Consider the following 27,692-nt stretch of genomic DNA (forward strand, 5'->3'; position numbering starts at 1 on the left):
TGCCTACTGATATGCAGATATACTAAAGCCAGGCGAGATATTATGGAAATGTTACAATTTTACCCATACCCAGTAAAGACTTTTTAAGTATTTGGCTCACAGTTGCCTACCTTCCACTTGTTACTATGAAATAAATGTCTGCATCAAAGCAGTGACTTCTAAAAACATGAAAAAAGGGTAAACCTGAGCCCACCTGTTGGCGAAAATTTAAAGGTGGCAGTGAGGTATATCCGAGTACCCTTCTTTTGTTACAGGGAAAAAGAACATTGGAATGGAGTTAATTCATAACCAAAGCAGCAGGCAAAAACTGACCTTCAGAGCTCAACTAAGGGCATTTAATACAAGATGGAAAGGAAACTAGGAGTGGACAAACAGCTCCTTTTCCGTGTTGTGTGTCCAAATAAACTTTTCATCTCACCCTGTCCGAAATGCCAGTAACTTCCTACTACATTTAGAAATCTCATTGCTTTTACTGGCTATAGAGTCCCAGTTGCTCTGATCCCCATCCCCACTCCACCTTCCCCCTTAATCCCTACCCCCTTTCTACTCCTTTCATTGAGTCCCAGCCACTAGAGCCTCTTCGTCATCACTGGAATGTGCTCTGCAATTCCCTGCCTTGGGGCTTCTGTACTTGCGTACCTTTTCCATGGTTGACTCCATCACTGAGGTCAGATGGCAGGCACCTCCAAGAGGTCGTCTCATGACTCAGTCTATCACATACCCTGACTTAACTTTATTAAACAGGTCTTAATTACAACTAATATTAATTTGTATTGTCCCTAACCCTACCTCAGCCACTACTAGGATAGGGGATCTTGTTTACCGTTCTATCAGAAGAGCCTAAAATGGAATCTGGCACATAGTAAATAAGTGCTCAATATGTGTATGTTGAATTCGTGAATGCTAGCATGCAAGGTACCTTTAAACTTCTAGACTAGTGGCCTTGGAGTAAAAATTTTAACTCACTAATACAATTTTCCTGAGGAATACTACAAAATTGAGACAAAATACAACATTTAAAAGTTTGTGGCTTCTAGGAATCCGAACACAAATGAACCAGGCAGAGAAGCCAAATTAAAATGGAAGTGTTTATATAAACCCATCCAGTTTAAAGCATATTTCCTATGCTCCACTTAATCCTAAAGAAGGAAGAATATATACTTCCCACATTAATAAATAACATCAAGTAGGAAGAGTTTCAATAACAAGGCCATAGACATTGAAACTCCTTTTATATTAAAAGTTTAAATGAAAGACAAATCCAGACTGAACATAGTGATTGCAAAATATAATGCAATTTTGAACAATTAAAAGTATGAAAATACACAAAATTAATGGGCAACACTAAGCATTGTACATTTTCCATTATGTGGAGAACACTAAAAATTCATCTACCTTTTATCCACATCAGATAAATGATTTAAACCAAATGTTTGCTTTGGAGAGTCTTAACTTAGGATCTCAGTAGTATAAAAAGCAATTTTTCAGTCTGTAAACAGTAGTCGTGTTTTTTCTCTTTTTTTCTTGAAATATCAACTTACCACACAAAAACAAACAGAACACAACAAAAAAAAAAAACCCCACACAGATCAAAAACAGCAGCAGCAGCAATGGGTTATTTGGGAATTCTCTTCAAATTCCAATGATATACAATTGCTGGAGAGGGTGCTTTTTACTCATGTAAGAATATATATTTTTTAACTGTACACAATTTATAGTGCATGACAGTTTCCAAAGGAACAGATCAATAAAAGATATTGTCCATTTCTGCATAATTTCATTAAGAGGTTGGATCTAATTGAAATGCTACAATTAGTAGGAAAATCCAGCAAGTAATGAAGCATAACCTTGATGTAACATTATGTGTCACTAAAACCAGTAGTGGTCCCAGATGCCCCCAGGCAAGAGACTAGTAGTTAGGTAGACCACTGGAGTCCAGCACTGTCCCTGAGGACCAAGGCCAGCCCACTGAGCACACACATGCTAATCTGATCATTGTTGGTTGACACACTTGTTTGAAAGAACATTTCTATTTCTATGTACAATACTTTTGGCTACTAAAAGAAACATCATTTCAAGAACACATGCCATACACACGCAAAGTTCCATCTAAATAGGCCTTAGTTTTATGAAATTATGATATGTTGTCATTAAATCAAATTTAGAATCAATCAGAATTTTCAATTCATCTGTTCAAAGCAGTTCTTCCGTTTGGGATGGGTGTGAGAACTGTAGCTGCCAATATATATCAGAAAGAATTTCTTGAAATTACTTGATGGGATAGGATTTCTAACATCTTATTTTAAACAGGTAATGTAATTTTCTAAAAATATTTTCTTGGAAGTTTAAACAGATTAATCACCCTATCAAACTGATTTGAGTCAAAGAAAGTCAAAATGAGAAGTCAAGGACAAAAATGCATTTGTTTTGCATACGGAGATTTCCCAAGCGCTCTTTTGGTTGCTTTTTAAAGAAAAAAGGATCACATTTCACTGGAGAAGGGAGTTGTAACGGCTTTTAAGGTCTTCAAGACTAATCCTCTATCACATGCTTGCATTTCCTCAACAAATTCATTTCTTTGCTCTTACAGAATCACTAACTTAAACAGTATTTGAGTAACAAAGCCCAAAAACAGAAGCACAGATTCAAACACAAAAGTTATCAAAGCAATTGTATAAACTGTATAACATTTTCAAGAGCAATGTTTATCTTTTCTGTCAGACCAACCCTTGAAGCTATAGTCTTGGGGAGCTCCAAGTGGATAATGTAAACACCATCCTGGTGGAACTCTCAAGTTTGAAGTACACTGAACGTCAAACCTAATGGACATCTCTTTTCCCACCCTAAAACTTAAAACCTAGGTTAAGTTCTTATATATATATTCCTTCCTTCCCAAACCCCCCACTTAAAAAACAGTAAAGTATTAAATCTTCATTTTCAAGTGCAAATGTGTATATACACATAAACAAGTATATACACATATACTTGAAAATACACATATGTATATATGTAAAAGCATATACATATATATATATATATCTCACAAAACCAATGACATTGGCATTAGACTTGCCTGCATAAATTATGTACACCTCTTTAAAGTGATTCCCATCTTTCCCAAAGATGGATGAAAGAAAGCTAGTCCTGGGCAGGATTACAAGTGGTCTGCACTGCTTGCCCCTCCGAACAGCTGTAAGTTAACGAATTAACTCCACAGGAACTAGGTTAGAGTCTTGGCTGTCGGACTATTCAGGCAAAATGGAACACCTGTGTCTGAGTGGTGCCCTTCAGTGACAGGTGCTTATGTCAAATTTCATCTGAGACCTTTTCACCTGCCTTGGGTTCTGTGGGAGCCAACCAGCTGAGGAAGCCTCAAAAATGAACTGCTGATGTGGAAGGGCCTGAGTTCAATTACGGTCCCCCTCTACTTTGCTTCCTAAGGCTTAAGGGCCAGACCAAAACACCCACTGCTAATAATAGGGCCATTCAGCTGCTCTGAGGTTGATGCTTTATGCTTAATTTCTATTGCTGCTTTTACAGGACCCCTAACCCCACCAAATGTTTCTGGTGATGGGAGGGAAGAAGAAAAGTGGGGCTCTCTTGTGGCTGCCATATGCATATGAACATGTATAAAAAGTGGTCAAACCCAGATGAGGGTCCTGCTTCTGGTTTATATACAATAATTTAATCAGCTGTATACATTTAATACCTAAAAAATTAATTCACAATCAAAGTCCTTCATGCATTTTATGAGGAAGTTCTGGATTAAAATGATGGTCAACCAGATGTAGTTTTGCCTGGGAAGATGATGTCATTTTCTGTTGTGGAGTCATCAGTGCCTGTGGTTCACACTTCCCTAAATTTTTAGTTTCTTTGTGGTCTCAAGTCTTTTTTTCAGCAGCTCCCCAATTTCCAGAAGTGAGTGCAGATAACTGCTCTGCACCTTCCCTTGCACAGTCTTTGAAAATTTTTTCTCTTCCTACAAATGAGACAACAATTAGTGATCTTGCTCAGAAAGCATTCTCTCAGATTATAGTTCTGAAGACATAAATTACAATCACATTACACCTTTGGTCTCATTGCAAGCTCCATCCAATTTCATAAAATGCAAAGAATGTTAAAGCTCATGATGGATGTATAATTCTCCATGTGATTTTTCACTGACACCCTGTTGCTTTAGCATCATTATTCTTTCAAGGAACTTTGTTAGAAGTTATTATATAAAGTCAAAAAAACAGATTTCTGATTACTAGTTTTCAAGAAAAAGTAGAAAATTATTACTAAGTAGTTTGGACATATAATCACTTATGAGCTGTACAAAGTAGAAAAATTGAGATTTCTGATTATTAGTTTCATCAGGGGAAAAAATTATTATTAATTTGAACATTATCAGTCACTTTTTAAAAAGGTTCAAATTCACCAGCATAATCTTTTCTAGTTACAATACTGACAGGTCTCCCTACATACTTCCACACTGATGAAATCCACAGATCCCAGTGGCTAAACAACTAAAAACAGACCAAAGCTTTCCTAAGGATACTCAGATATGTTAAGTATTTGCTGCACATTTGACCTGTGTTTGGGACCACAAAAAACAAAGGAGACGGAATGTTCAAATATAGAAAAGAGTTTGGTTGAGAACTGGTTGGGTTTACACAAAACTGGCAGTATTGCAAAAGCCAGAAGAAACCAGGTAAGCACACCTTATGACCCAACTACTTGAAACCTCCTGTACCTTAGAAATACAAATATGAATAAGAAGGTTGTACAAATACATTCCATTCAATAATGTATGTAAATGAACAGAAACAACCTAAAATATCCAATGGCTGTGGTGAATTCATATTTTAAATACTATACACGTTTAAAAGAACAAATTGACCTCCATGCATTAGCCTAAACAGATCTCTTCAATATAAGGTTGAGTAAAAAAAAAAAAAGCTTCAGAATAAAACAGTATATCATTTACCTTTTAAAAACTCAACAGATATTGGAGTACATTATAAAGTTACATTAAAAACCTGATGGTTTAAATAAGATACAAATAATACTGTTTATTTTCTCTCTGAGTATAAAACGAGTCAGGGTGTGGGGCAGGGCGGAGGGGGCAACTGTCTTGGCACACAACCAGCTTCAGTGGATACTCCTAGAGAAGAGGAAAGGGGACCAGGACTGGAGGAAGTCATCTGGCACCCTTATTCACAGTGTTTTAAGTTTAGAAAGAAAGTAAGGAAAAAAAAAGTGAGCCTAATGGAAAAGAAGAGATTTTCTTTTTAAACTAAAAGACAAGTACTCAGTATGACATGGATCCTGTATTTGGTGGCAATGCTGCTCAGTGTATGTATCATGACTTTAACCAAAGTAAGCAATATAAAGCTATTACTGAGCTGTTTAATCCTCACTATAACCCTCTTCTAAGTAGGTATTACGATTTCCATTTTATAGATAAAGAAATTGAGGCCCAGAGAGGTTAAGTGACTTTCTCATAAGTCAAAAGATGAGGGCACAGCCAGGGCTTGAGAAATCTAGAGAGTAGCCCGAAGTTGAGGATAACCTTTAGAATACTTAAAATAAGAAATCTTATTCCTCATTTCATGAGGCAGACACAACAGTAGGGGTACTGTGCCTGTCACCTTCCTATCTGCCATCCTTCCACATACATGCACTCTGGCTCTGCCAACTGATATAATGGTACTCCACACAGCTCGTTTTTCTGCCTCCAAGCATTTGTCTGCCTCCTTCTGCTTGGGATTCCTTCCATCCATTCCTGTATGCTGATAAAAATTTATTAATCCTCAAATGTCCCCTCTCCAGTAAGACTTTTTGACTTGCTCAGATTTTTGCGCCTATACCGTCTCTCCAATTTAAGGTAATTTGTATGCATCTTTCTATAGTCAGGTCTTTATCATTGTACTTCTGTAAGCATGTAGCCCAACCAGAGTGAGCTCAATAAATCTTTATCTACCTATTAACACCCTACAAAGTTCAACCACATGGAGGAATTGACATTTATTCAAGTGAGTGATCGTCAATATTTTGTTTTTTAAAAAACAGGTACAAAAATAATTTGTTTTTCTATAGTATTCAGAAATGGGAATAAGAGTTTGGAGAATGCGTTTGGATTTGGTCTAAAAACCAAAAACTTAAAACAGCTCCAAATTGACCACATATACATTTCTTTACATGTAAAAGTGTTCCAAAAGGACCAGCAAATGTCCTTTCTTTCCAAGTGGAGTGCAAGTGGGAGACAGAAGGCTAGAATCCTGCTAGATGTACTTATTTCTCAAGGTTTCAATCACTAGACCTTCAGTGGGTACCCATGTGCCAGAAGTCATAAAGGCTAATGGCAGGTAGAGAAAGAGGAGGGTGAAGTGGAGATGGTTCTTGGAGGATGAGACTGGGACTAATTTGGGCCTGGCAGCTACAAGGTACTATTCTCTATGTTCTAATCCTCTAACATACATTTTATGTGTAAAGAAATAGTGATATAGTATGGAGCAGTTAAAAAGAATAAGGTAAATAAGTGCTCATAATGTAAGGATCTCCTAAAGACTAAGTATAAAAAGCAAGAGACAAACCAATGTGTATAGTATGCTATCATGTGTATTTAAAGGCCAGGGGTTGGGGGAGGGAATAGATAATATGCTTACAGATGGGTTATCTAACTCAAGAGATAACAGTGGTTCCTTCTTGGAAAGGGAACTAGGGAATGGGTTAGAATGAGAAGGGAATATAGTCTTTTTGTATTCTTTGAATTTTTTTACTATGTGCATTTTTTACTTTTCAAAACAACCTAAGGCTTAAAAAAGGAAGACAAAATGCTAAAGAATTAAATCCATCAATTATACTTCTAATCACCAGTGAGGTCTATATTCATTCTAATATACACAGGAAAGCACAGAATATACATCTTAACTAGCTAAAACCAAACTCAGTTTCACATCTCAACACGTCTGCTTTCTTTAATCAATCCTTGGAAATGTTAAATGCTCTGAGCCCCTTCCCACAGTAAGCCCCTTCTTCAAAGCTCTAATGAATTGAAACTTTACAAGAGGGGCTCACAATTTTTCAAAGCTGGTGTGCCAAGCAAGATTCTACTCACTGCCTTCCCTAGGAAGGTATGTGTGGAGTCTAGGGCTGTGGTAATGGCTGCTCTGAGATTACTGTATGAGCTCCTTCAGCAGCAAAGGCTTAGGTCAGAGAAACTACTCAAGAGAAGCATTCCCTCAAGACCAGCATTTCATCATTGGAGCAACTATAAATGGGTGGCTCCAACCATTGCCCTTCTGACCCCTATCAAAATCCTAGACCTACTTCAGGCTGGTAAATATTAACTCACCTGACACCATTAAATCTTCAATTATTTCAGACAGAAGCCTTTATTTAATTTTTAAAAAGAATCGACATTTGAAAGGCAAAACTTTACTAACAGAATTTTAAGAAATCAACCTAAAATTACTAAGGAGAAATCTGATGACTGGTACCTTTGATTCCAAACTTGGTTCCATTCCTTTCTTGGCTGGCTTGCTCTAACCGAACTACTACCGAAAATTATTTCTGATGTCTAGCATCTCTCCTTGTTCGGGTAGTAACTGCTGGGCTGGTAAAGAAGCCAGCCATCCCAGTGGCAGGTAAGTTCTCAATCAAGGAGACTGTCCCTGGATCCAAAAGTGTGGCTATTTTCCTCAGGTGCTCAAAACAGTGACAGTACTAATTCTACCACTCACCAATTCATCATTAGTTTATTAGTTTCTACAGTAAAAGAACAATCCCAAAAATATATAGAAAGGAGGTATGGGGTAGAAGTAGGGGAACACCCACCAATGCCAACAACACAACAAAAAACTACTGGCAGCACCTTCTAATCACAAGTCCTATAAGGAGAGAATGATGAATGGAAAATTAACTTGTCCTTGTGATAAAGATAAGAACATCTGAAAATCTTTATATAGCTTATTACTGATAGCCTACAGTCTCTTACCAGTGAGAGAGAAGTGTCTTCTAAAATAAGTTCTTCAAGTTTAAGTGCAATTAGATGTGTTTCAAGCCCTTTAATATGATCCACAACATTAGAAATTAAAGTCTGAAGCCCAGTCACGTAGTCTTGGAAACCGGTAAGGACAGGTGGCTGTAAAAAAAGATTTTTAAAAATCCAAAAGATTATCAAACATATTTCCCATACTTGCATCAAATAAGCTATACTAACTTCATGCTATAGCAATACCTAATGCTAGTAACAAGAACACAGATGGACAGTTTTGAATATTGACAGTATCTCAAACCAAGGTTAAATTTAACTGCCACCAAATAATGCTAACTAAGCAACAATGACTTAAGCTTTTTTTTTTTAATGAAGTTTTATTTCACGCTGGAGAACTGGAGATGAAAAATGAATAGAAAGTAATCTCAGTTGGTCATTACTCAACTTGAGGCTGGGAATCTCCTGTAACAATTCATAAAGAAGAATCAAGACTTCCATTTCTTCTCTTCATGTTTTTCAGATTTCCTCTAATGTTAATAACAGAGTGGAATATCCTAAGTTCTAATGAAACAATGGTTGAGAACAGCCAAAAAATTATGAAAAAAGAGTAATTAAGGGGAACTTGCTCTAATAGGTATTAGAGTATATTCTGAAGTCCCATTAAATCTAGATGGTATTGGTTAATAAGTAAAGTGACTAAGAGTGAAAGAAAACAAATCCCAAGGCAGACTGAGGAATATAGGGGAATTTAAATAGTGACATTTCAAAACCATGGTTTCAAGTGGATGGATGGTATTGAGACAACTAGGTAGATATTTGGAAATATAAGATAAATAAAAATGTAAATACCAAAATATATTCCAGATAGATTAAATACTTAAATTTTTAAAAATCCATCAAAGCATCAGAAGAAAGTTTAGGTAATAACTTCTGCAATCATAAATTTTAAAAAAAGACTTTCTAAACATTTTATTAAGCTAGGAATCATTTTTCTTTTAAATCTTGCTTTTAAAAACATTATGTTGCGAAGCTCTGGAGAAAGGGGAACCCTCCTACATTGCTGGTGGGAATGTAAACTATTTCAACCATTGTGGAAAGCAGTATGGAGGTTCCTCAAAAAGCTCAAAATAGAAATACCATTTGACCCAGGAATTTCACTTCTAGGAATTTACCCTAAGAATGCAGCAGCCCAGTCTGAAAAAGACAGATGCACCCCTATGTTTATCGCAGCACTATTTACAATAGCCAAGAAATGGAAGCAACCTAAGTGTCCATCAGTAGATGAATGGATAAAGAAGATGTAGTACATATACACAATGGAATATTAGTCAGCCATAAGAAGAAAACAAATCCTATCATTTGCAACAACATGGATGAAGCTAGAGTGTATTATGCTCAGTGAAATAAGCCAGGCAGAGAAAGACAAGTACCAAATGATTTCACTCATATGTAGAGTATAAGAACAAAGAAAAAAACTGAAGGAACAAAACAGCAGCAGAATCACAGAACCCAAGATTGGACTAACAGTTACCAAAGGGAAAGGGTCTGGGGAGGATGGGTGGGAAGGGAGGGATAAGGGGGAAGGGGGGAAGAAAGGGGGCATTATGATTAGCATGTATAAGTGGGGGGAGGCACAGGGAGGGCTTTGCAACACAGAGAAGACAAGTAATGATTCTACAGCATCTTACTACGCTGATGGACAGTGACTATAATGGGGTTTGCGGGGGTGACTTGGTGAAGGGGAAAGTCTAGTAAACATAATGTTCCTCATGTAATTGTAGATTAATGATACCAAAAAACCAAAAAAAACACTATTATGTTGGCAAAAAAACGACTCAAGTTAAAAGCAAATAACTGAAAAATTGCATGATACAGGATACAGGATTTAATAATACAATTATGTTTAAGAGCTCAATAGCTCAAAACATGTCAATAGGAAAAACATTACTACTGCAATAGAAAACTTGGGCAAAGAAAGGAGGAGAAAAAACAGCAAAGAAATCCCAGCAACATATGATACAGGTTAAAAAAATATGTAAACACAAGAAACCTGGCTAATCAACTAGTAAGGCTAGTTTTTCACTCAAGAAGTCTTCTTTGAGGGGATTAAAGGGCATTATGATTAACACATAATGTAGGGGGGTCGCGGAGAAAGCAGTATAGCACAGAGAAGACAAGTAGTGACTCTACAGCATCTTACTATGTTGATGGACAGTGACTGCAATGGGGTGTGTGGGGGGGACTTGATAATATGGGTGAATGTAGTAACCACAATGTTGCTCATGTGAAACCTTCATAAGATTACAATATCAATGATACCTTAATAAAAAATTTTTAAAAAGTTGTCTTTGAAGGTTCAACATGAATGGGATTTTTAAAAAACAATTGGAAAAAAAGGAATACCAATGTTTGCCTATCAGATGGGTAAAGATAATAGACACAACAGTTGGGGAATGCAAAAATATACAGACATAGTAATTTCAGATTTAAAAGATATTCTAAGAAAATCATATTATAATTTCATCTTTGTGTATCTGTCCATATTTTATTAGCACTACTTGTAAATAAAAAATTAGAATCAACAAAATATTTGTCAACTGAATTAAATGGTATAATTATTGGCATATCACTATTAAAAGTAATGAAATACATCTGTATTTACTGAAACAAAGGGATGTCTAAGATACCCTGTTAAGTGAAAACAAAAAAATAGGCAAGAGGCAGAACCTTCTAGAGGATGATTCTGATTTGTCTGCAGTGGTTATCACTTTCAGAGGAGTATAAATGATCTTCACTTTATTCACACCTTTAGATTACTTTGATACTGGCCTCAGTATTGGAAATTAGAAAAGCAACAGCTACAAAACCCCCCACAAAGTTCAAATACCAAAAGGCTATTTGATAGGTTTTAGAAGTGTAGGCTTCCGTTAAAAGAGAGAGTAACAGAGAAAGTCTGATCTACACTTTCAAACTTTGCACTCATCTGTTAAATTATATTGAATAAAATGGAGAGAAGTTTCTTTCATTTAGCCCCTCATCCAAATCTAAGTACCCTTTGTTTTTGAATGAATGGTAACACCTAGCACTGTGTCAGATCTAAAGAATTCCTGAATTGTTACTGAATTGTGCAGAAATCAGTATTACTACTAAAACCATAAACGTTTGAAAATGACAATGGTTACTATATTGCTATAGTGAATAAAAATCTATTAACAGTGATAGGATAAATTCCAGTATTAATAAAACAACATACAGAATGAATCCTAAGTAACTTTCCTTATTAAAAGGATACACATGTTAATGTTTTACACATTTGAAACTTAATGAAGATGGGTGGAAATCCAAAATCGAATACAGAAATAAATGAACTTTATTTAGCTAATAATATAATCTGTTTTTAATTCCAGTGCTTTTAGAGTACCTCAAGTGTCTATATTTCCTGTAACATATTGTAAGTACAAAAAAAACTGCAAAAAATTGGGTTATTGGAACTAGTAGTTAAACTGATGTACTAATTCCAAAACTATTTAGTATTTATTGTAAAACAGCAAAAGAATAAATACACTGATGCTGTTGGGAACCAGGGGTCTCACATTATAAAAAGGAAGCTACAAATATGGAATGAGGGAAGGAACAGAAAGAACAACACTGTGATGCTGGACAGGAACTGGAAGTGTATCAGTAAGAATTATTTAAACTCTTCATGTGTGGTTGTGTGTGTACATACATTTCCTGTCTCTCTCCACTAATATAAACTAGAAGCACTGAAACCCCCATGGCAGCTAGTACATCTCACACCTATTTAGATCTTGGTTTTCAAATACCATTCCCCATAAAGAAACCAGGCCTCCTTGAAAAAAGTGTCTCATATCAGTTCAATGGGAAAGTACAAAGTGCTTGGAACTCTCTTGCTGTTCCAGAAAGCAAGGGCTCAAAAACTGATAAAGACATGTTCAAGGACAGAAAGCAGCTTAGAGTATCAGCCAAATTTGAGTATCCAAAAGAAAATGATGATAATGGATTATAAATTTTTAAAAGAATAAGTCCATAGTGATATTCAAATAGTAGTATCAAAACACACACACACACACACACACACACACACACACACACACACACACACACACACACGAAGGAGTGGGAGAGCTCTATTTTACGGAAGCCAGCTAATAAATGATAAAGGATCGACAATTTTTTTTAAAGCACCATTGTGCAACCCTGATGTAACAGGTGATTTATCAGGTTAGATGAACCATAGATGATAAAACCAATGGGTGGAAGGCTGGTAGCAAATAGGACATTCACAATCTCAAAGCATCATCCCACAGATTACTTATAACAGGGGGATGGATTCCTTACAATGAAGAAATTCAGTAGACACTTCCTTTATCAAATAATTAAATCTGAAATCATCAGTAATGTGACATAATGTAGTGCCTCCTGTTTTAATCTGCTAAAAAGGACAAAGCATCTATGTTTAACCTAAGCCTAAACAAATAGCCAAAACCAGATTATGGGACATTCTACCAAAAGCCTAGCTAGGCTCTTTAACAATAAAGACAAAACAAAAGGCTAAGGAAGTGTTCTAGATTAAAAGATGTTAAAGAGAGATAATAACTAAAAGCCATGTCAAATGCTTTGTAGGATTCTAATATTTTGAAAAAGGCTATAAAAGACATAATTGGAATAACTGGAAATCTGAGTATGGATGTTATATTATTATAGCAATATTAAATTTCTTGAGTATTATGATTTTGTGGGAGTCTGCTCTTGTTCTATCCTGGTGTGTTGAGTATCAAGAAGTCTATACTTTTCTTTTACATAGTTCAACAAATGAGGTGGGGGAGGTGAGAGAGAGGGAATGCAAAAGTGGCAAAGTGTTAACAAGTGTTAAATTTAGGTAAGGATATCGGAGTGTCATACTAGTCTTTTGGCTTTTCTGTAGGTATGTAATTTTTTTAAAAGCTGGGGAGAAAAAAAACAAACGTATGTAGGATCCTAAAGTCTCTTACAACAGCAGGAAAACAGTGAAAAGAAAAATCAGCATGTGGCCAGGTTGTTACTTGTGTTTTCTCTCCTATTACCATGATGATGCTGGTTTCTTTTTTCTTCTTTTTCTTTTTCTGTAAGTTTAATTTGTATGGTCGCAGGACACTCTCACAGTAACTGGACACCCAAAGGATAATGGAAATAGTCTGAAAGATGAAATATTGAAAATTCATCAATAAGGATTACACTTAAGATGTCTATCATGAGCATTTAAAGGCTATGGATTAAACAAAGAAATTCTAACAGTCCTTCTATGCAAATCCCTTCAATTTCTCCTATTAACTCTCGACTCTAATCACCACATTGAACCAAGCCTTCATCATCTCCAGGTTAGAATATTGGGATAACTTTCATCTTTATCCTTTCCTCTGGCTTTCCCACCTCTAAAACCCATCCTCCACTCAGAAATGGAGATCTATTAACATCCTTCTCACTCAAGTGGGGCACAGAATACAAAGGCTCTTTACAATATGCCTCTCCCCACCCACCTCTCCAACCAGTTAAGACACTGCCTTACCTGCAAACCTTAACAGAAATATACATAGAGAAATCCCCCAAGTTAGTCAGCACATAGCCTTCTTTGCATTAAGTTAGGTGTTTACATGTCTCCTCCTATGCTAAGGTGTGTGTATGTACACAAACAAGCAATTATCATTCATTTGTTCCATGTCTTAGACCTTAAAACATTACCAGTCACCTTAAAACAGAACAGGGAATACTGCCTTCAGGAAACTCTCAGACTAGTAGGGGGAGAAAGGTAAAATCTATCACAGAAAGGTAACGGGTTATAAGTGTTTGCAAGCTGCCTTCTCTCTGGCTAAAAAAGAAGAGAGACTTTTGCTACATCAGCTCTTGTATTCTCCTTCATAATGCAGAACTTAGTAATTACTGAATAGCAAAAACAATTGAAAGAAGCCAGAGGAATTAACTTAAAATATGTAACAGTTGAGCCAGAAGGGAGAATGGACAGAAAAGAGCTAGATTCACACTGAATCTATGGAATCTTTAGAGACAGGTAGAGCAAATTTCAAGATTTACCTAAGAAGTATGAATGAAATTTTCTTGATATTCTTGGAAGGAGCTGGCTCAGAAACTGCTTTTCAATTAATACAAGGCAGGGGTATGGAATTAAATTATAAGTAAAAAGTGTCTGTTCCCTGTTAATTTTTGAAAAATTAATCCTGCATTCAATTAAGGAAAATCTAGTTTTTCAGGAAAAGAACAAAAGCATACCTCAACAAAGAAGACTAGATTTTCTAAAAGAGTAGGATGTGTTTTCAAGTTACCATCTTTAACTTCTAAGAGGTCACCTTTACATTTACTGAAAACATCTGAAAAGAGAAAAAAATTATGGTTTTATTCAGCTTCTGTTTCAATGCTATTTTTAGGAACATAATGTACAATCTAATAAAGAATAAGCACATAAAAAAGCTTAATCCAGAAAGTTCTTCCCCCACAATGAACCAAGCAAGAAAGAAAGGGTATCTATTTTAAGATCTTTAAAAAGTCATGTGACTACTGCTCTATTGTCTTCAAAAAATATAAAAGGTGGCCTTATGAATTATATATTATAGAGTCTAAACACCAGCTAAGCCTTTCCACAAATAGGCCAATGGCACAATAAAATTAAGACTTCAAGTGAATGATTTAGAAGAACTTGTGCCATAATAGATTTAAAACACCAAAAGTATACATGATAGAAATTACCTTCATAACAAATACCATGTTTTATTGTAACAATCCTGGTCATTTTTTAATTCTTAGTCTTCATTTGAGCAATAACATAAAATACCATTTAGGCTCTTGAAAAGAAAGGTCCTTACAGATTTAAAATGCTTACATGTATCCTTTTACCAAACAATTCCATTTCTAGGAATTTAATCCCAAGGAAATGGGCAAATACCCAAATGCTGTGTCCTAAGGTGCTCACTTCAGCATTCTTATAAATTTGTTATTATAAATGCAGCTATAAATAACTCAAGTGCATAATATATAATCTGGGGGAGTACATACATACATTTGGTACTCTGGTACACTATGGAATATTATGCAGCCACCAAAACAAACGGGGTGTACATGTAACTGACATGGTAAGTTGTCCAAGACAACAAAACATTAAAGTCAGAAAAGCGTGTATTATACTTTCCATATGTTAAAAAAACCACTACTATGTATTTCCATATACACATGTCTAACTGTTTAGGTCCTATCTAGGAGTATAGACTCCAAAATGTCAACAGTACTTATTTTCTTCTAGCGGAACAGAGCTAGAAAAGGGGAAAGATCATACCTACTTCTGTGCTGTTTTATAATAAGTATCTAATATTTTATAACAAAATGTTTTAAAATCAAATGTCTTTAAAAAATACCAAAAGTATGCATTATTACTTTCAAATGCTCTTGCAAATTTCTATTTAAAAAAATGAGCTACTATCAGATAATCAGATACAATGTAGGCAACCATAGTAAGAATGCTTACCTTTTAACTGTTCTAGTAAAGACTTAAGACTATTCTCTACTCGCTCCTGGATCTCCACTGTATCCTCTAAAATTGAAAAGCAAAAGCAATGAAAAACTTTCAATCCAGTTTTTTAGGAAGATAAAGAAGCAAGATCAGATCAACACCTGCAACCAATTAACAGGCAAGGATATTTTCTTTTCTCTTAAGACCACAGGCATTGATGGACAGTGACTGCAATGGGGTATGGGTGAGGGACTCAATAATATGGGTGAATGTAGTAAACACATTGTTTTTCATGTGAAACCTTCTTAAGAGTGTATATCAATAATACCTTAATGAAAAAAAAGAAAAAAAATCTCATTCACATAATACAAATCACACTCATCAGCACCAGGACAGTTTACAATCATCATGACAACCCCTGGAAGAGACCTAATAAGGAGAGGCATCCCTCTTCTAGGAATCTCCCCAGAAAAATCTTAACTCTTCTGCCCCCTACTTTATGTACTCCTTAGACTTCTAAAAAAAAGACCATAGGCATCAAATTCCATTTTTGAGAGAGAAAAATGAAGGAAAGGAAAAGGCAAATGAAGGAGAAAAGGAAGAGAAAGGCACTGATTACCTTTCTGCCAAAATTACTACCTAAAATTCTTTAGGACTTGAAACCTATGTGCTTCAAATACACTAAATACCAGGATCAACAACTTATGATTTGCGGGGGGAAACATTTTTAAGGATATTTGTGTGATCTTCACTGCATTAGAAAAAAAGTCTTCTCCACAAAGTTCAGGGCTTCCTTTTTTAAGAACTCAACCTAAAATCCAACATTATTTTAACAAATCGGAGGTTTCTTCAACTTTTGGACCTAATAAGTGGTTTTAAATATGGAAAGGACTTACGTTTCTAAAACATTACTTTGGATATTAAACCAGACATTTCAAGAACAGCTTCTCTCTCTCCCAAATTTTTCCTAATATGTGAGGTTATAAATATTTCATTGCATTTATGAAGTTTTCCATGATGAAGACCTGGCAATACACTCATGCAAGGGTATACTTACCTAAGCCATTGGCGTCCAGCTCATGAATATCACTAACAAGATAAAAAGAACTGGTCTGACACTGAGAACAGCCAGAATGAAAGAATCCAGCCATTCTCGTAGGTACAGGACCAAGGAAAGGATACTGAAAAAGACAAAAAAGTTATGTCCTTTAGCTCTATCTAAATTTAGACAAAATAAGAAAATAAGGGACTATAAACACTGGAAAAAAATCTCTCAGTGATTAAGTTACAAACCATTGATCAACAAAGTATTAATAACTAAATCATTATGGTGAAAACAGAAACCCCATATTAATTTGTTGACAGTTACTAAGAATTTACCATTACCAAAAAAATAAAAAATAAAGGCGCTTTTGGTTTTCCCCTGAGAAGTCTCTATAATTCCCCACATCTAAAAAAAATATTTCTCTTCTTCCTATGGATGCCATAAACTGGGACAAAATACTGTTCTTTAGTATTCACCAATCCCAAATTCTTACTTTTAAAAAGACAGACAGCAATAGCTTACTGCAGCTTTGATGATAAATACATACTGATGATACCTGAATTTCCTTCTCAATAAATCGCTTTCCTGTCTCCATGGCCACCTCCAGCTGTTGAAGGAGCAAACGAAGAATGTCAATCCGGGAAGATACACCATTCTCAGTGGTCTTCTCTGAGTTCTTTGGCTCCACAGAGTGGTTAAGACTTGGAAGTCCACTGACAAGCCTCAGTGTTAAGGAACGGATTCTTAACCACACGGTCTCCTCCTCCAAGGAAAGTTTCTTATGTTCTTCAGAAACATCCCTTAAAAAGAAACATCCAAAACCATCCATTTTATTCAAATTTGCCTTTACATCTTTCAAAGTTCACTTTCATCAGGCAAGATGTCTGAATGGTCCCAGCATTCATTTACTAGCTGAATGATCTTGGACAAACCAAAATCATCCAAGTCCCCATTTCAGTATGCATAAAATGGGAATGATAGCCTATGTAATGGGTCATCTTCCCCTTAACACTATTTTTCTGATAAAATATTTATCATGTATATTTTTGGCAAAATACATATATAAAAAATTCAAATGACAGTAAAGTAAAAAAACAGAAGGAAAATGTTCCCTGATAACCAAACACCCACAATACTAACAAGCCTGATATCGAACCTTTCAGATTTTTGCAATACAGATGTACAAAAATGCATCTAAAAATTATGATGTATTTTAAACAAGTAAAATGGGCTCACAATATTTCTACTATTTTTCCAAGTGCATCTTTTTTATGACAGTGTATGCAGAAAAGAGTTAACACAAGCAAGCCTGAGGCAATTATCTTTAGGAAGGCATGCTTACAAAATTGGCCCCTGCCTCATGTCTGGGATCTTGGCACTCCAACCATTCTCTAAATAATAAGGGTGGCTCACTGTACCTGGACTGTTTGTACGGACCATATGGTTTATGATGAATACCTGCTTTCCTTCTGGGAGTATGGAATGTTGATGCAGGTTAGACAGAGGTTATCCATGTAACTACCCGATAAAAGATTTTGTGCACCAAATCTCTAATGGGTGAAACACTGCACACATCTTAACTGCATTTTTCACTGCTAGGAAAAGCAGCACACTTGGCATGTCCCCTCACAGGAGGGAGAGAACACTGAAAGTCTGTGCATAGAGTTCTCCAGATTCCACCTGTGTCTTTTTCCCTTGCTGATCCTGTCATGTATCCTTTCGTTACTATAAACCTTAGCTGTGAGTTCAACTATATATTGACTCCTTTTGAGTCTCAAAGCACTGAATGCAGTCTTGGCAATCCCCAAATCACAGTACATTCAGAACTCATATACATATTTCTGCATGTTTGAGGACTTATTTCCTTAGGTTCCACTTTCCCAGAAGCAGATCTGATGAACTGAATGGTATAGGGCATTCTAAATCTTGATATATACACTAAAATTCCCTATAGGAAGATTATATAGATTTTACCCCTATGTAAATACATGACAACCATTTTCCCCACAATCTTGCTGAGTGCAAGTATTAATTGTTTTTATATTTGTTCAAAACACTGAAAAAAACTATCAGGTGAATCAGGTGAATTTTTTTGAACTACCTGTCAAGGAGTTTGCCCAATTTGTTTTTTAGTTATCCTCTTACTGATTTATTAAGAATTCTCTTTATATATAAAGGACATTAATACATGAATAAATTTGCCAATTTACCACATGCCCTTATAAATTAACAAATTCACTTCTATATAGAAGGCTAACACAAAGATCATATCTTCTGTTTCCATATTTGATATAATGCCAAGATGGACTTTCTCCCCAACCATTTAAAAATATACATTTTCTTTTAGAATTTCTAAGGAATTTTAGCATATAATCCTTTAGACCATCTGGAATCTGTTCTCATGTCTATTGTGAAGGAAGATCTAATTTTTATATTAGCAGGTAATTCCAACACAGGGGTGAGATCTATTTTCTTCCTTTGGCTTACTTATTATCTTCTGATCCCTACAACAAACATGTTATGTTTGTGGAAAAAGATTTTTAAAAAACTCTCAGAGTCATCCTAATTCTTTAAAAGAAAACTGCTCAGGGTTAAATTCCAGTTACCTGTCTTTTGGATCCCAGCTAAAGAAAACATTTAAGTCTCTGTTGTCTCGCAAGGCTTCCCATGGAATGTCATCTTCTTCTGGCTGAAGATTCATTGACTTTATACTTTCTGCTAAGCTGGTTGATCTGTGATACAGAAAATTTATTTATTTATTATTTCAATAGTAGAACAGCCATGAAAATACATAAGCCAGGACTTTGCTTTACTGAAAAGGAAGGGAAAGAAGAAGGAAGGGAGGAAGAATTTCCTATTAAGTAGTAAACGCTCATATAAGGTGACATAGAACCAAGCACAAAGCATGCTGCCTGCTACATAGCAAAAGAAAGGCATCTGGAAGCCCTACCAAAATAAAGTATTTCAGCATTAATCACTGAAATCCTATGTATACAGGGTAAGGGAACCTTGTAAACACCTTATGGACCTGGGTGACAAGAATGGCCTAGCTGGCTTCTGTATGGAACCTGAGATGGTGCTGGCAGTCCTCTATCACTCCCCATGATATGCACCAGGTACCCCTTTTTTTCCCATTCCCCCCACTTGCTCTGTTTTTTCCGTTTTTCCTTCTCTTAAGCCTGCTAATGTCACCCATGAATCCATTAATGGCTCCCAGCATCTAATCTAATATCTCAGTTCCCTTTTAGCTCTTAGGCAATACTTACATATTTGCTTCAAGTAGAAGGTCTAACAACATCCGTTCAGTACGGACTTGTGCAAAATGAAGAGAATTATTCAGCCTGTTCCTAAACGCGATAAACTCTGGGATCTTCTCAAATGCACCATATTTGTAAGCTTGAATAATATATTCTGAGGTCTGGGAAGGAAAGACATTACCTTGGTATAAATATTTCACAAGTCAGGCAGCAAAGGCAAACCTTGCCAGCCAAAACAAAACAAAGCACTCAAACTAAAATTAAGTAAGATGTTGAATCTAATCTTTAAACGTCTTGGTCACCAAGTAGACTACAGCTTTTAAAAACATTATTTTTCTTTTTTATTATACTGTCTTATTTACTAATATCAAATGTCTTCTTTACTAATATTACTAATAATAAAACCCAGTTGCTGCTACCACCACATAGACTTTCTCTAAGCAGTTATATCTTTCAATTCAACAGGACCGGAGGTTTTGTTATACCACATCAGTCAAAAATTTGATTAGTGCCATTGTGGAAGGGATATTACTCCATGTTTTTCTGCACCTAAGAAACTCTGTTTTATACAAAGGTTCCAGAAACATAAGATAATATTTACCCCACCACCACCCCAAAAGAGAATAACTCTCCTTCAGAAAAAGGCTTCTCATTGGTTTTATTTCTGAATACTGTTATCACAAACATAGGGCATATGTGCATTACATCAGGATAGAAGACAACAAATAGAAGACCTATAAAAATTCACGTCATAATCCTTGCTGAGGGCAGACAGACTTCAAGAACCAGATTTCTTGTCCATCCAAACTACCTAAGACCTCTGCTGGAAAAGTCCATAAGTAATTAAGTGACGGGAACACTCACCACATGCGCTTTAATTTTAGATTAATACATATATACAGATGAAACACTGTGAACAGAGGCAAGATAAAGAATTCTCAACAGAAATTCTGGCACCATAGAAGAAAATCTCAGGAAAGAACAGTTCATGGGTATGGGCCTATGTCATCAAGATCAGAAGTCAGGAGGGCACCCTTTCAGGACAAGGAAAAAGTATTAAGCTCACAGCTGATGTCTGCCCCAAGGACTCTTTCTAGAAAGGCCAGTCTTTTTGCACAACCTCAGTCAGCTCTGCCCCCATCTCCATTATGACGGAATAATTTGCCCAGTAGGAAAATAGGCCAATAGTCAACAACATACCCTCTGATACACAGCCTCGCAGGGTTCATTTCAGGCCGCGGGATTGCGCCACGGGCGCTAATTCAACTGCATTCGATGCGGCTTTTAAACCCCCATGGGACACCTCGGCGAGCTGTTTGCCTGCAGTATCTGGAGAAATTAAAGACGGACGGACACAAGAAAATTAAAAAGATTACTTGTGATCCTGCAGGTTTAAAGAAGGACTATCTGAAAAAGCTCAAGTGTACCTTCTAGCTTGATTAAAGGACAGTGATACGCCCCTTCAAGAAGAGGCCAGAATACTCTCTAAACACACATGCCTGTCTGATGGCCTCTTGACTTGGAAAACACAGCAAGGTTTACCATCAGCCCTTGTGATAGGGACTTACAGCTTGAAAATACAGCTGGTTAGGAACATATGAGCCAGCAATTAATTAGGATAAAAACATATGACTTTGGGGACTCCAATCAAATTTATCAATTACAGTTCCAAAATATGCTGATTAAAAGAAAGAACCTAGTCTTACTAAGTGTACAGACAATTGTAAATTCTAAGTGGTTCATGGAATTCCACCTTAGATAAACGGCAACAGCTTTAAAAAGAAAAAATTAGGGGCCACAAAGAGGGAATGCTGTCCTTTAACAAACCAAGATGGTGACTAGTTCTCTGGCTTGTCTTTTTTAAGGTAGTCCTCCTTTAACAGTGCAGTAAAGTATGACTGCAGAGCTAGAAAAGGGCCTGGGCAGCTACCAAGAGGACAAAGACTGAGCAAGTACTACAATTTGAAAAAAGAACCCTCTATATGGACTGCAGGCAAAACTGAAAGCCACGGGCACTTTCAAAACTTTTGAATACCAGAGAATGTTGTCCGTACCTATTGCTACTCATTTATGCACCAATGAGGCTACTTATTAGATCCCATATGGATTCCTGAAATGAACCCTGGTCACTGTAAAAATTAGAAAAGTATATGGACATCAAATCCTGAAAAATGACCTTCACTTTTAAAGGGAAATTTTGTTAAAGTACAAACATGTAAGTAACTTTCAGAGATAGAAAAATCTAGCTTTAATTCTCATACTGTAAAAATCTATTCCAAAGTAAGATGACAGCAGACAATGACGACCTTTCCAGAAAGAAAACTCCTATGTAGACCTTCCAGATATAACTCTCAGTCTCCCAGCACAAAAGCCTTAAAAAGCAGAACACTGAATTTTCCATTTCAGGAGTAAAAGTGTTCTTTCAAAGAGCTGGTTGGAAATTGAAATAAATCAGTCGCTCAAGAAAAAAACCATCTGGGGATCTCAAAACTACCAAGAATAAAAGATGTAGAGCACAGAGCTTTAGCTTTCCAGAGAGTTATTTCTATTACTATCAGAAGGTTTAACACCTACAGTACAACACTACAATTGTGATCTTTCTTAGTTTCAAATTCCTATAGGAAACTGTCCACACTACAGTCTCCATTTTCATATTCTGGGACTAGGGCTATTATGGTTTTAAGGTTTCAGGTGCGTTTTCCTTGCGCTGTGTTTTGTTTCTGCCTCCAGGACCACCCTTTCCCCGCCCCCTGCCAAAGATTATCTACTTTAATATAATTAAGTAAGATCTGTCTCCTTCACAGTAATAAAAATATCAAGCAGAGAATTCTAGTCCCAGATCAATAAAATGTTATAATTTCATCAGAAGCAACATCATATACATTCAGATGAATTAATCAACCCTGCCACACACAACTATTAGCAAAATATCAAACAGTGATACAAAAGCCACTGAGAACAACATGCCCTCCTCAAATCACTCATGGTGATCTCCTTTCCCGATTACAATTTTGTTTGTTTTGGGGGTGGGGGGGGGGGAGTGTGTGTGTGTGTGATTTCAAAACAACTCGTCAGATACAGTATTTGTGGAAAAAAATTAAAGATTGATTTTTATTAATATAATATACTGTGCCTTACTGACCAAATCATGAACAATATGGTTCTTCTATAAAGCTGTACGAAAACTGGAGTATAAACCAGCCACCAAACTTAGGTTAATCCCTTATTTGCCCCTGACACCCACCTAAAAGCTATTTGAGAAACAAAACTTTGAAAAGGATTTTTTAGGAAATCAAATGTTTCTTTAACCTCTTTCTCAGAAATACAGAAATGAGAGGCAGAATGAGATCTGAGGAACACTTTTCTTTTGATTTTTTTTTTAATTTTTGAAACAGAGAAGGGCAAGAAGCACAGATACTTGAACACACAGTGAAAATTCACAGATTTATAACTCAACTGCCTACTCATGGTAGATTATAGAAACCCAAGGTCCCACAGATGCCTTTCTCTCTAAACCAGGCTAGCACCTCCTAAGCAATATGTTCAAATGCTGATGCCCACTTTCCTGCCCAAGAGCAATGGTACAAAATAGTCTGAACAGATATACCAATCACTATGGGAAAGGGGAGCCACGGCGAGGAGAATAGGGCTTAAAGGCCAACTGATGATGGACACAAAGCTCTCCATCCCTTGCTACATCAGCCCTCTAGGCCATGCCCAGAAGCTCGTCAGTATATAATTATCGGAAGCTGAGAACAACAAACCTATATTCCATTGTTTAGAAATGCTTTTGCCCTGCTTTCTATTTAATATACCAAAGAATTGGATGGAAAGTAGATTAACCATAGCTGTTACAGTTACAAAAGGGTTTTTAAAAAAATCTTCATGAATGTTTGCCAGGAACCCCCAAAACCAGCTTCCTTGCTAAGTTCCTTAGCTGATGCTAGACCATGAAAATGGATAGCTGTGGTCAGATGTTTGGCATGGCCAAATTCCAGGTGATGAGTCTCAGAAGCACAAGAGAACCAAGTAGGCAGTGACTGTCCTAGGGACATGCCTTCTTTCCACATATGCTCCTTGGGTGGTTTTCCACAGCAGGCCAACTGAACAGAGCTCATAAGGTTTTTCTGCTAACCTGACAAAGTCTGCTTGTGGTGAAAAATATGGTGCAAATCCCATCCTTTCATTATGGCACATAGAAGCTCTACCATATTTATTGCTAATTTAAAAAGATATACTATTGACCTAAGTTTCTTGAAACTGGTCAATTTTCTTCAACTGGTCAGTTTTGTAATTCTAACAAAATATAAGTTCACTTACTGTTGGCAAAGAGCACAGTGGTTATAAACTTTAGAAGTAAATTAAGGTGACAGAGAGCAGCTGCTATTGCAGAATCTTATATGGCATCCCAGGCTACAACTCTAATAGGTACTTCTCACACCTTTGGAGAAAGCCTCTTAGAGATTAAAAGACAGATCTAAGAGGCATAATACTTACTATTCTGTTAATTCCCAGTTTTAAATGCATTTCTGCATGGATTCTATTAAACACACCCATTCTAACAAGCACAAAAACTTTTCCTTCTCCCTAACAGCCTTGGCCACTAAGCTACGGCTTAAGGGCCACTTCCACGTATAGCATGGACTTCCCTTCTGACACAAGGGAAGATGCTCTCTGAATCCTGTACATTCAGCAGGCAAGACCATATTTTTTTAAAAATTATTTCACTTACATCTTTCTGGTTGGAGTGGAAGAACCTGAGTGCGAAGTTACAGGACTGGGATGCAGCAGCATATTGACCTAGGGCTTCAGCGTATCGGGTCAAGAGATAACTAGTCAGAGGGAAAGAAAAAAACAAAGCACGTTATACTTACCTACCTCTAGTACCACTACACTTCAAATGACTATGGCAGAGAAACAGCTAGGCATACAGAGAAGTTGAAACATAACTGCCAAAGAAATTATCTAATTCACAGAATCAAACATTTTAAAAAAGAGAAATGTTAATTCAGTTTGTGGAAAGTCTAAAAATCTATGCCATGCATTCTCATACTCAGATGATTAATGGAACACAAGTTGTAAGAGAACAAAATGCTGTCTTCCTAAAATAGTTCTATAGGGGATAGAGAAAATATCCTTGATTCATCAAAGAATACTCAAAATAAAAATTTAAAGAATCTCTGGAGTCAATAAGGTATGTGTGTCAACCTCAGCTGTAAGGCAGAAGTAAAGACTTCAGAACAATGCGTGCTTAGTAAAAGCATTCAAAGTATCTGCAGCAGTTTGCTGCCTGAGAGGAAAACTTATTATTTCTAAATTTTGCCAATTTAAAAATTTGCTTGGAAGAATAAAACTCTTTCCACTTTGCCACACATGATATTTAAACTAAAAAGCTTAATACTAGGAACAACTTTACTGCTAAAATCAAAAGGTTAGAGTTCTATGTATAAGGACCCCATGCTGGTATGGCCAGCTGCTCATTATTCAGAGTATATACTACCAACCCAATGGTATCATGCTGGATATGTTTAGCATCAAGGCTGGAATACAGATCCACCACTGGTTCAAATGCCCCCAGCATACAGTAGATTCGAACAAGCAGCAATTTGAATTGAGCATTGGAAGGGCTGTGTGTTAATCCCTCTTCCAGCAAAGTCAGGGCCTGCCATACAGCAGTCTCATCACCTGGAATCAAAGTATAACAACATTATCCACAGATCTTGATAGGAAATGGAGGTTTCTCAAAAACAAAAGACAAAATCTTAATGACATCATCACTTTCCCTAACTATTCTAAGAATGAGTTCAGGTAGCAAAGAACAAATTTTAAATGCACACCTGTAAGCAAATAAGCCATTTCCCTGAATAGACAGACCCTTAATAGTTACAATTCTTAAACAGGCATCTGCAAAAATGATGCAAACTTAAAGCTGCCAGGTCTTGTGGGGGGGGCGGGGGGAGTTAAGGGATCTCACAGAATCCTGCATTCTGAGAAAAGATGGGACTTGGAAGGAGAACTGGAGGCAACCAACATTCCCAATATAGGATTTTCCCTGTAAGATTCCAGATGCTCTATCTACACATCATTTTTCTTCTATATGTAACCCTGTTAGTAGGATGTCAAGTAATACTTGAAAAAATTGCTCATTAATAATCAAACTAAAATAATATGCTAATTTTTTGGCTGTCCAAAATTTAAAAAGGTTACACCCATCAATAACTTTAAAGATTAAGTACCTTCTTTTTTATGAATCTATCTGAAGAAAATACTATGAAATGAAGATAAACCTTTATATACAGAAATATTCACTGCACTACTAATGGGATGATTAAGTAAATGACAGTTAACACCCACAATGAAAACATCATACAGCCATTTGACATAAGTGAAGAGTTTTTAATAACAAGGGTTTCAATAAGACACACACAGAATTCAAATTGTGTGAAGAATTGACCTCAAGTCTATAAAGTATGCACAGAAAAAGAGAGAAGGAATAGGCAAAAATGTTAGAGTGCTTTTTGGAAATTGGAAAAGCAAAATTAAAATATTTTCCAAAAAACGTTAAAGCCAGAAAAGAAAAGCTAAAATAAAAGCTCCGTAAACTGAGCTTTTAAAATTATATTCTATGTTCTTTTTATGAGAAAAGAAATGATATAAACAAAAATCGGCACTTTACACAAATGTCACCCATAATCCTTCTCAAACTATTCAAACTACACACAACCTACTCAAACTACCATTATGATTTTAGTGTATTGCCTTTGAACTATAATTACTTTTACACAACTGTAATCATAGCATACATCCAATTTTGTGTTCTCTTTTAAGGCTTTCCCATGCTGAGAAAAGATGGGACTTGGAAGGAGAACTGGAGGCAACCAACATTCCCAATATAGGATTTTCCCTGTAAGATTCCAGATGCTCTATCTACACATCATTTTTCTTCTATCACAATTTTGCCACCTGGTCTTCACAATCATTAATTTTATTTCATTTGACACTCACTGACCTAAAGTCTGGAGCAACTCTAGATATGACCTGGAAATGAAAGTCCCAAGTGGTTCCTGCCTTAAGAGGCTCAGAACTGAGTAGAGAAGACAGCTGGACAATTACAGAGAATAGATAATTTTAAGAAGTCCTATGAGGATGAACTAGTATTAGGGGGAAAAAAAACTATCTCTTTAAAATGAAAACATAATTTCAAAGTATATAGAAAAAAAGTTTAATTTATACTTCTTTCTGGACTATTAAACCAAATGTTATCAAGAAATTTATTATTTTATTTTATTTTGCAATATTTAGGATAACTACAACCCTGCAAATTCTTCAGCAAATCAAAAGTGCATCAAGGGCTGTTGGGGACAAAACTTTCATAACTAAATTTTGTCATGTAATAAAATAAGATAGATAAGCTCTGGGGATATAATCATTTATAGCACAGTGACTATAGTTAACAATACTGTGCCATATTTGAAAGTTGCTAAGAGAATAGATCTTCGTATCATAAGGGAAACAAATTTTAACTATGAGGTGATGGACATTAAACTTAATGTGGTAATCATTTCATTATATATGTGATCAAATCATTATGTTGTATATCTTAAACTAGTACAATTTAATACATAAATTGTATCTCAATAAAACTGGAGGAAAAAAATGACATCCTCACTCCCCATTCTACTTTTGCAGCATAATCATAAAGAAATGCCTTTTTGCAAAAATATCTGAGCACATCACCAATTTCCTAAAGTGTTCTTCTTAATTCCTTCACATTCAAATCAGTCACTTTCAGTATCCTCACCAATTTTCTAGAGACTTGCCAGATCTACCTTGAACAATGACTATGGCTATGATGGAGCACTCTAACATCACTTTCACTGATTTCAAGAAACCTTG

General features: G+C 36.1%; 1 protein-coding gene across 3 annotated transcripts in view; it reads right to left on the bottom strand.

Moving 5' to 3' along the window:
* Nucleotides 1–1,215: 1,215 nt before the first annotated feature.
* The window catches only part of NAA25 (N-alpha-acetyltransferase 25, NatB auxiliary subunit), a 59,999-nt gene continuing 33,522 nt past the window's right edge, over nucleotides 1,216–27,692 (bottom strand). For 2 of the 3 annotated variants that reach the window (XM_073222194.1, XM_073222196.1), the window contains exons 14-24: nucleotides 25,301–25,481; nucleotides 24,529–24,628; nucleotides 19,806–19,957; nucleotides 19,146–19,271; nucleotides 17,096–17,339; nucleotides 16,552–16,675; nucleotides 15,510–15,575; nucleotides 14,264–14,361; nucleotides 12,994–13,176; nucleotides 7,982–8,128; nucleotides 1,216–3,979 (exon numbers count right to left, since the gene is read on the bottom strand). In XM_073222194.1, coding sequence (XP_073078295.1) covers nucleotides 3,857–3,979; nucleotides 7,982–8,128; nucleotides 12,994–13,176; nucleotides 14,264–14,361; nucleotides 15,510–15,575; nucleotides 16,552–16,675; nucleotides 17,096–17,339; nucleotides 19,146–19,271; nucleotides 19,806–19,957; nucleotides 24,529–24,628; nucleotides 25,301–25,481 — 1,544 coding nt within the window. In that variant the 3' untranslated portion in view covers nucleotides 1,216–3,856. The remainder of the gene's footprint in view (nucleotides 3,980–7,981; nucleotides 8,129–12,993; nucleotides 13,177–14,263; nucleotides 14,362–15,509; nucleotides 15,576–16,551; nucleotides 16,676–17,095; nucleotides 17,340–19,145; nucleotides 19,272–19,805; nucleotides 19,958–24,528; nucleotides 24,629–25,300; nucleotides 25,482–27,692) is intronic. The other variant, XM_073222195.1, reaches the window with a different exon arrangement.

This window comes from Manis javanica, chromosome 15 (genome assembly GCF_040802235.1).
Source record: "Manis javanica isolate MJ-LG chromosome 15, MJ_LKY, whole genome shotgun sequence".
Taxonomy (NCBI): domain Eukaryota; kingdom Metazoa; phylum Chordata; class Mammalia; order Pholidota; family Manidae; genus Manis; species Manis javanica.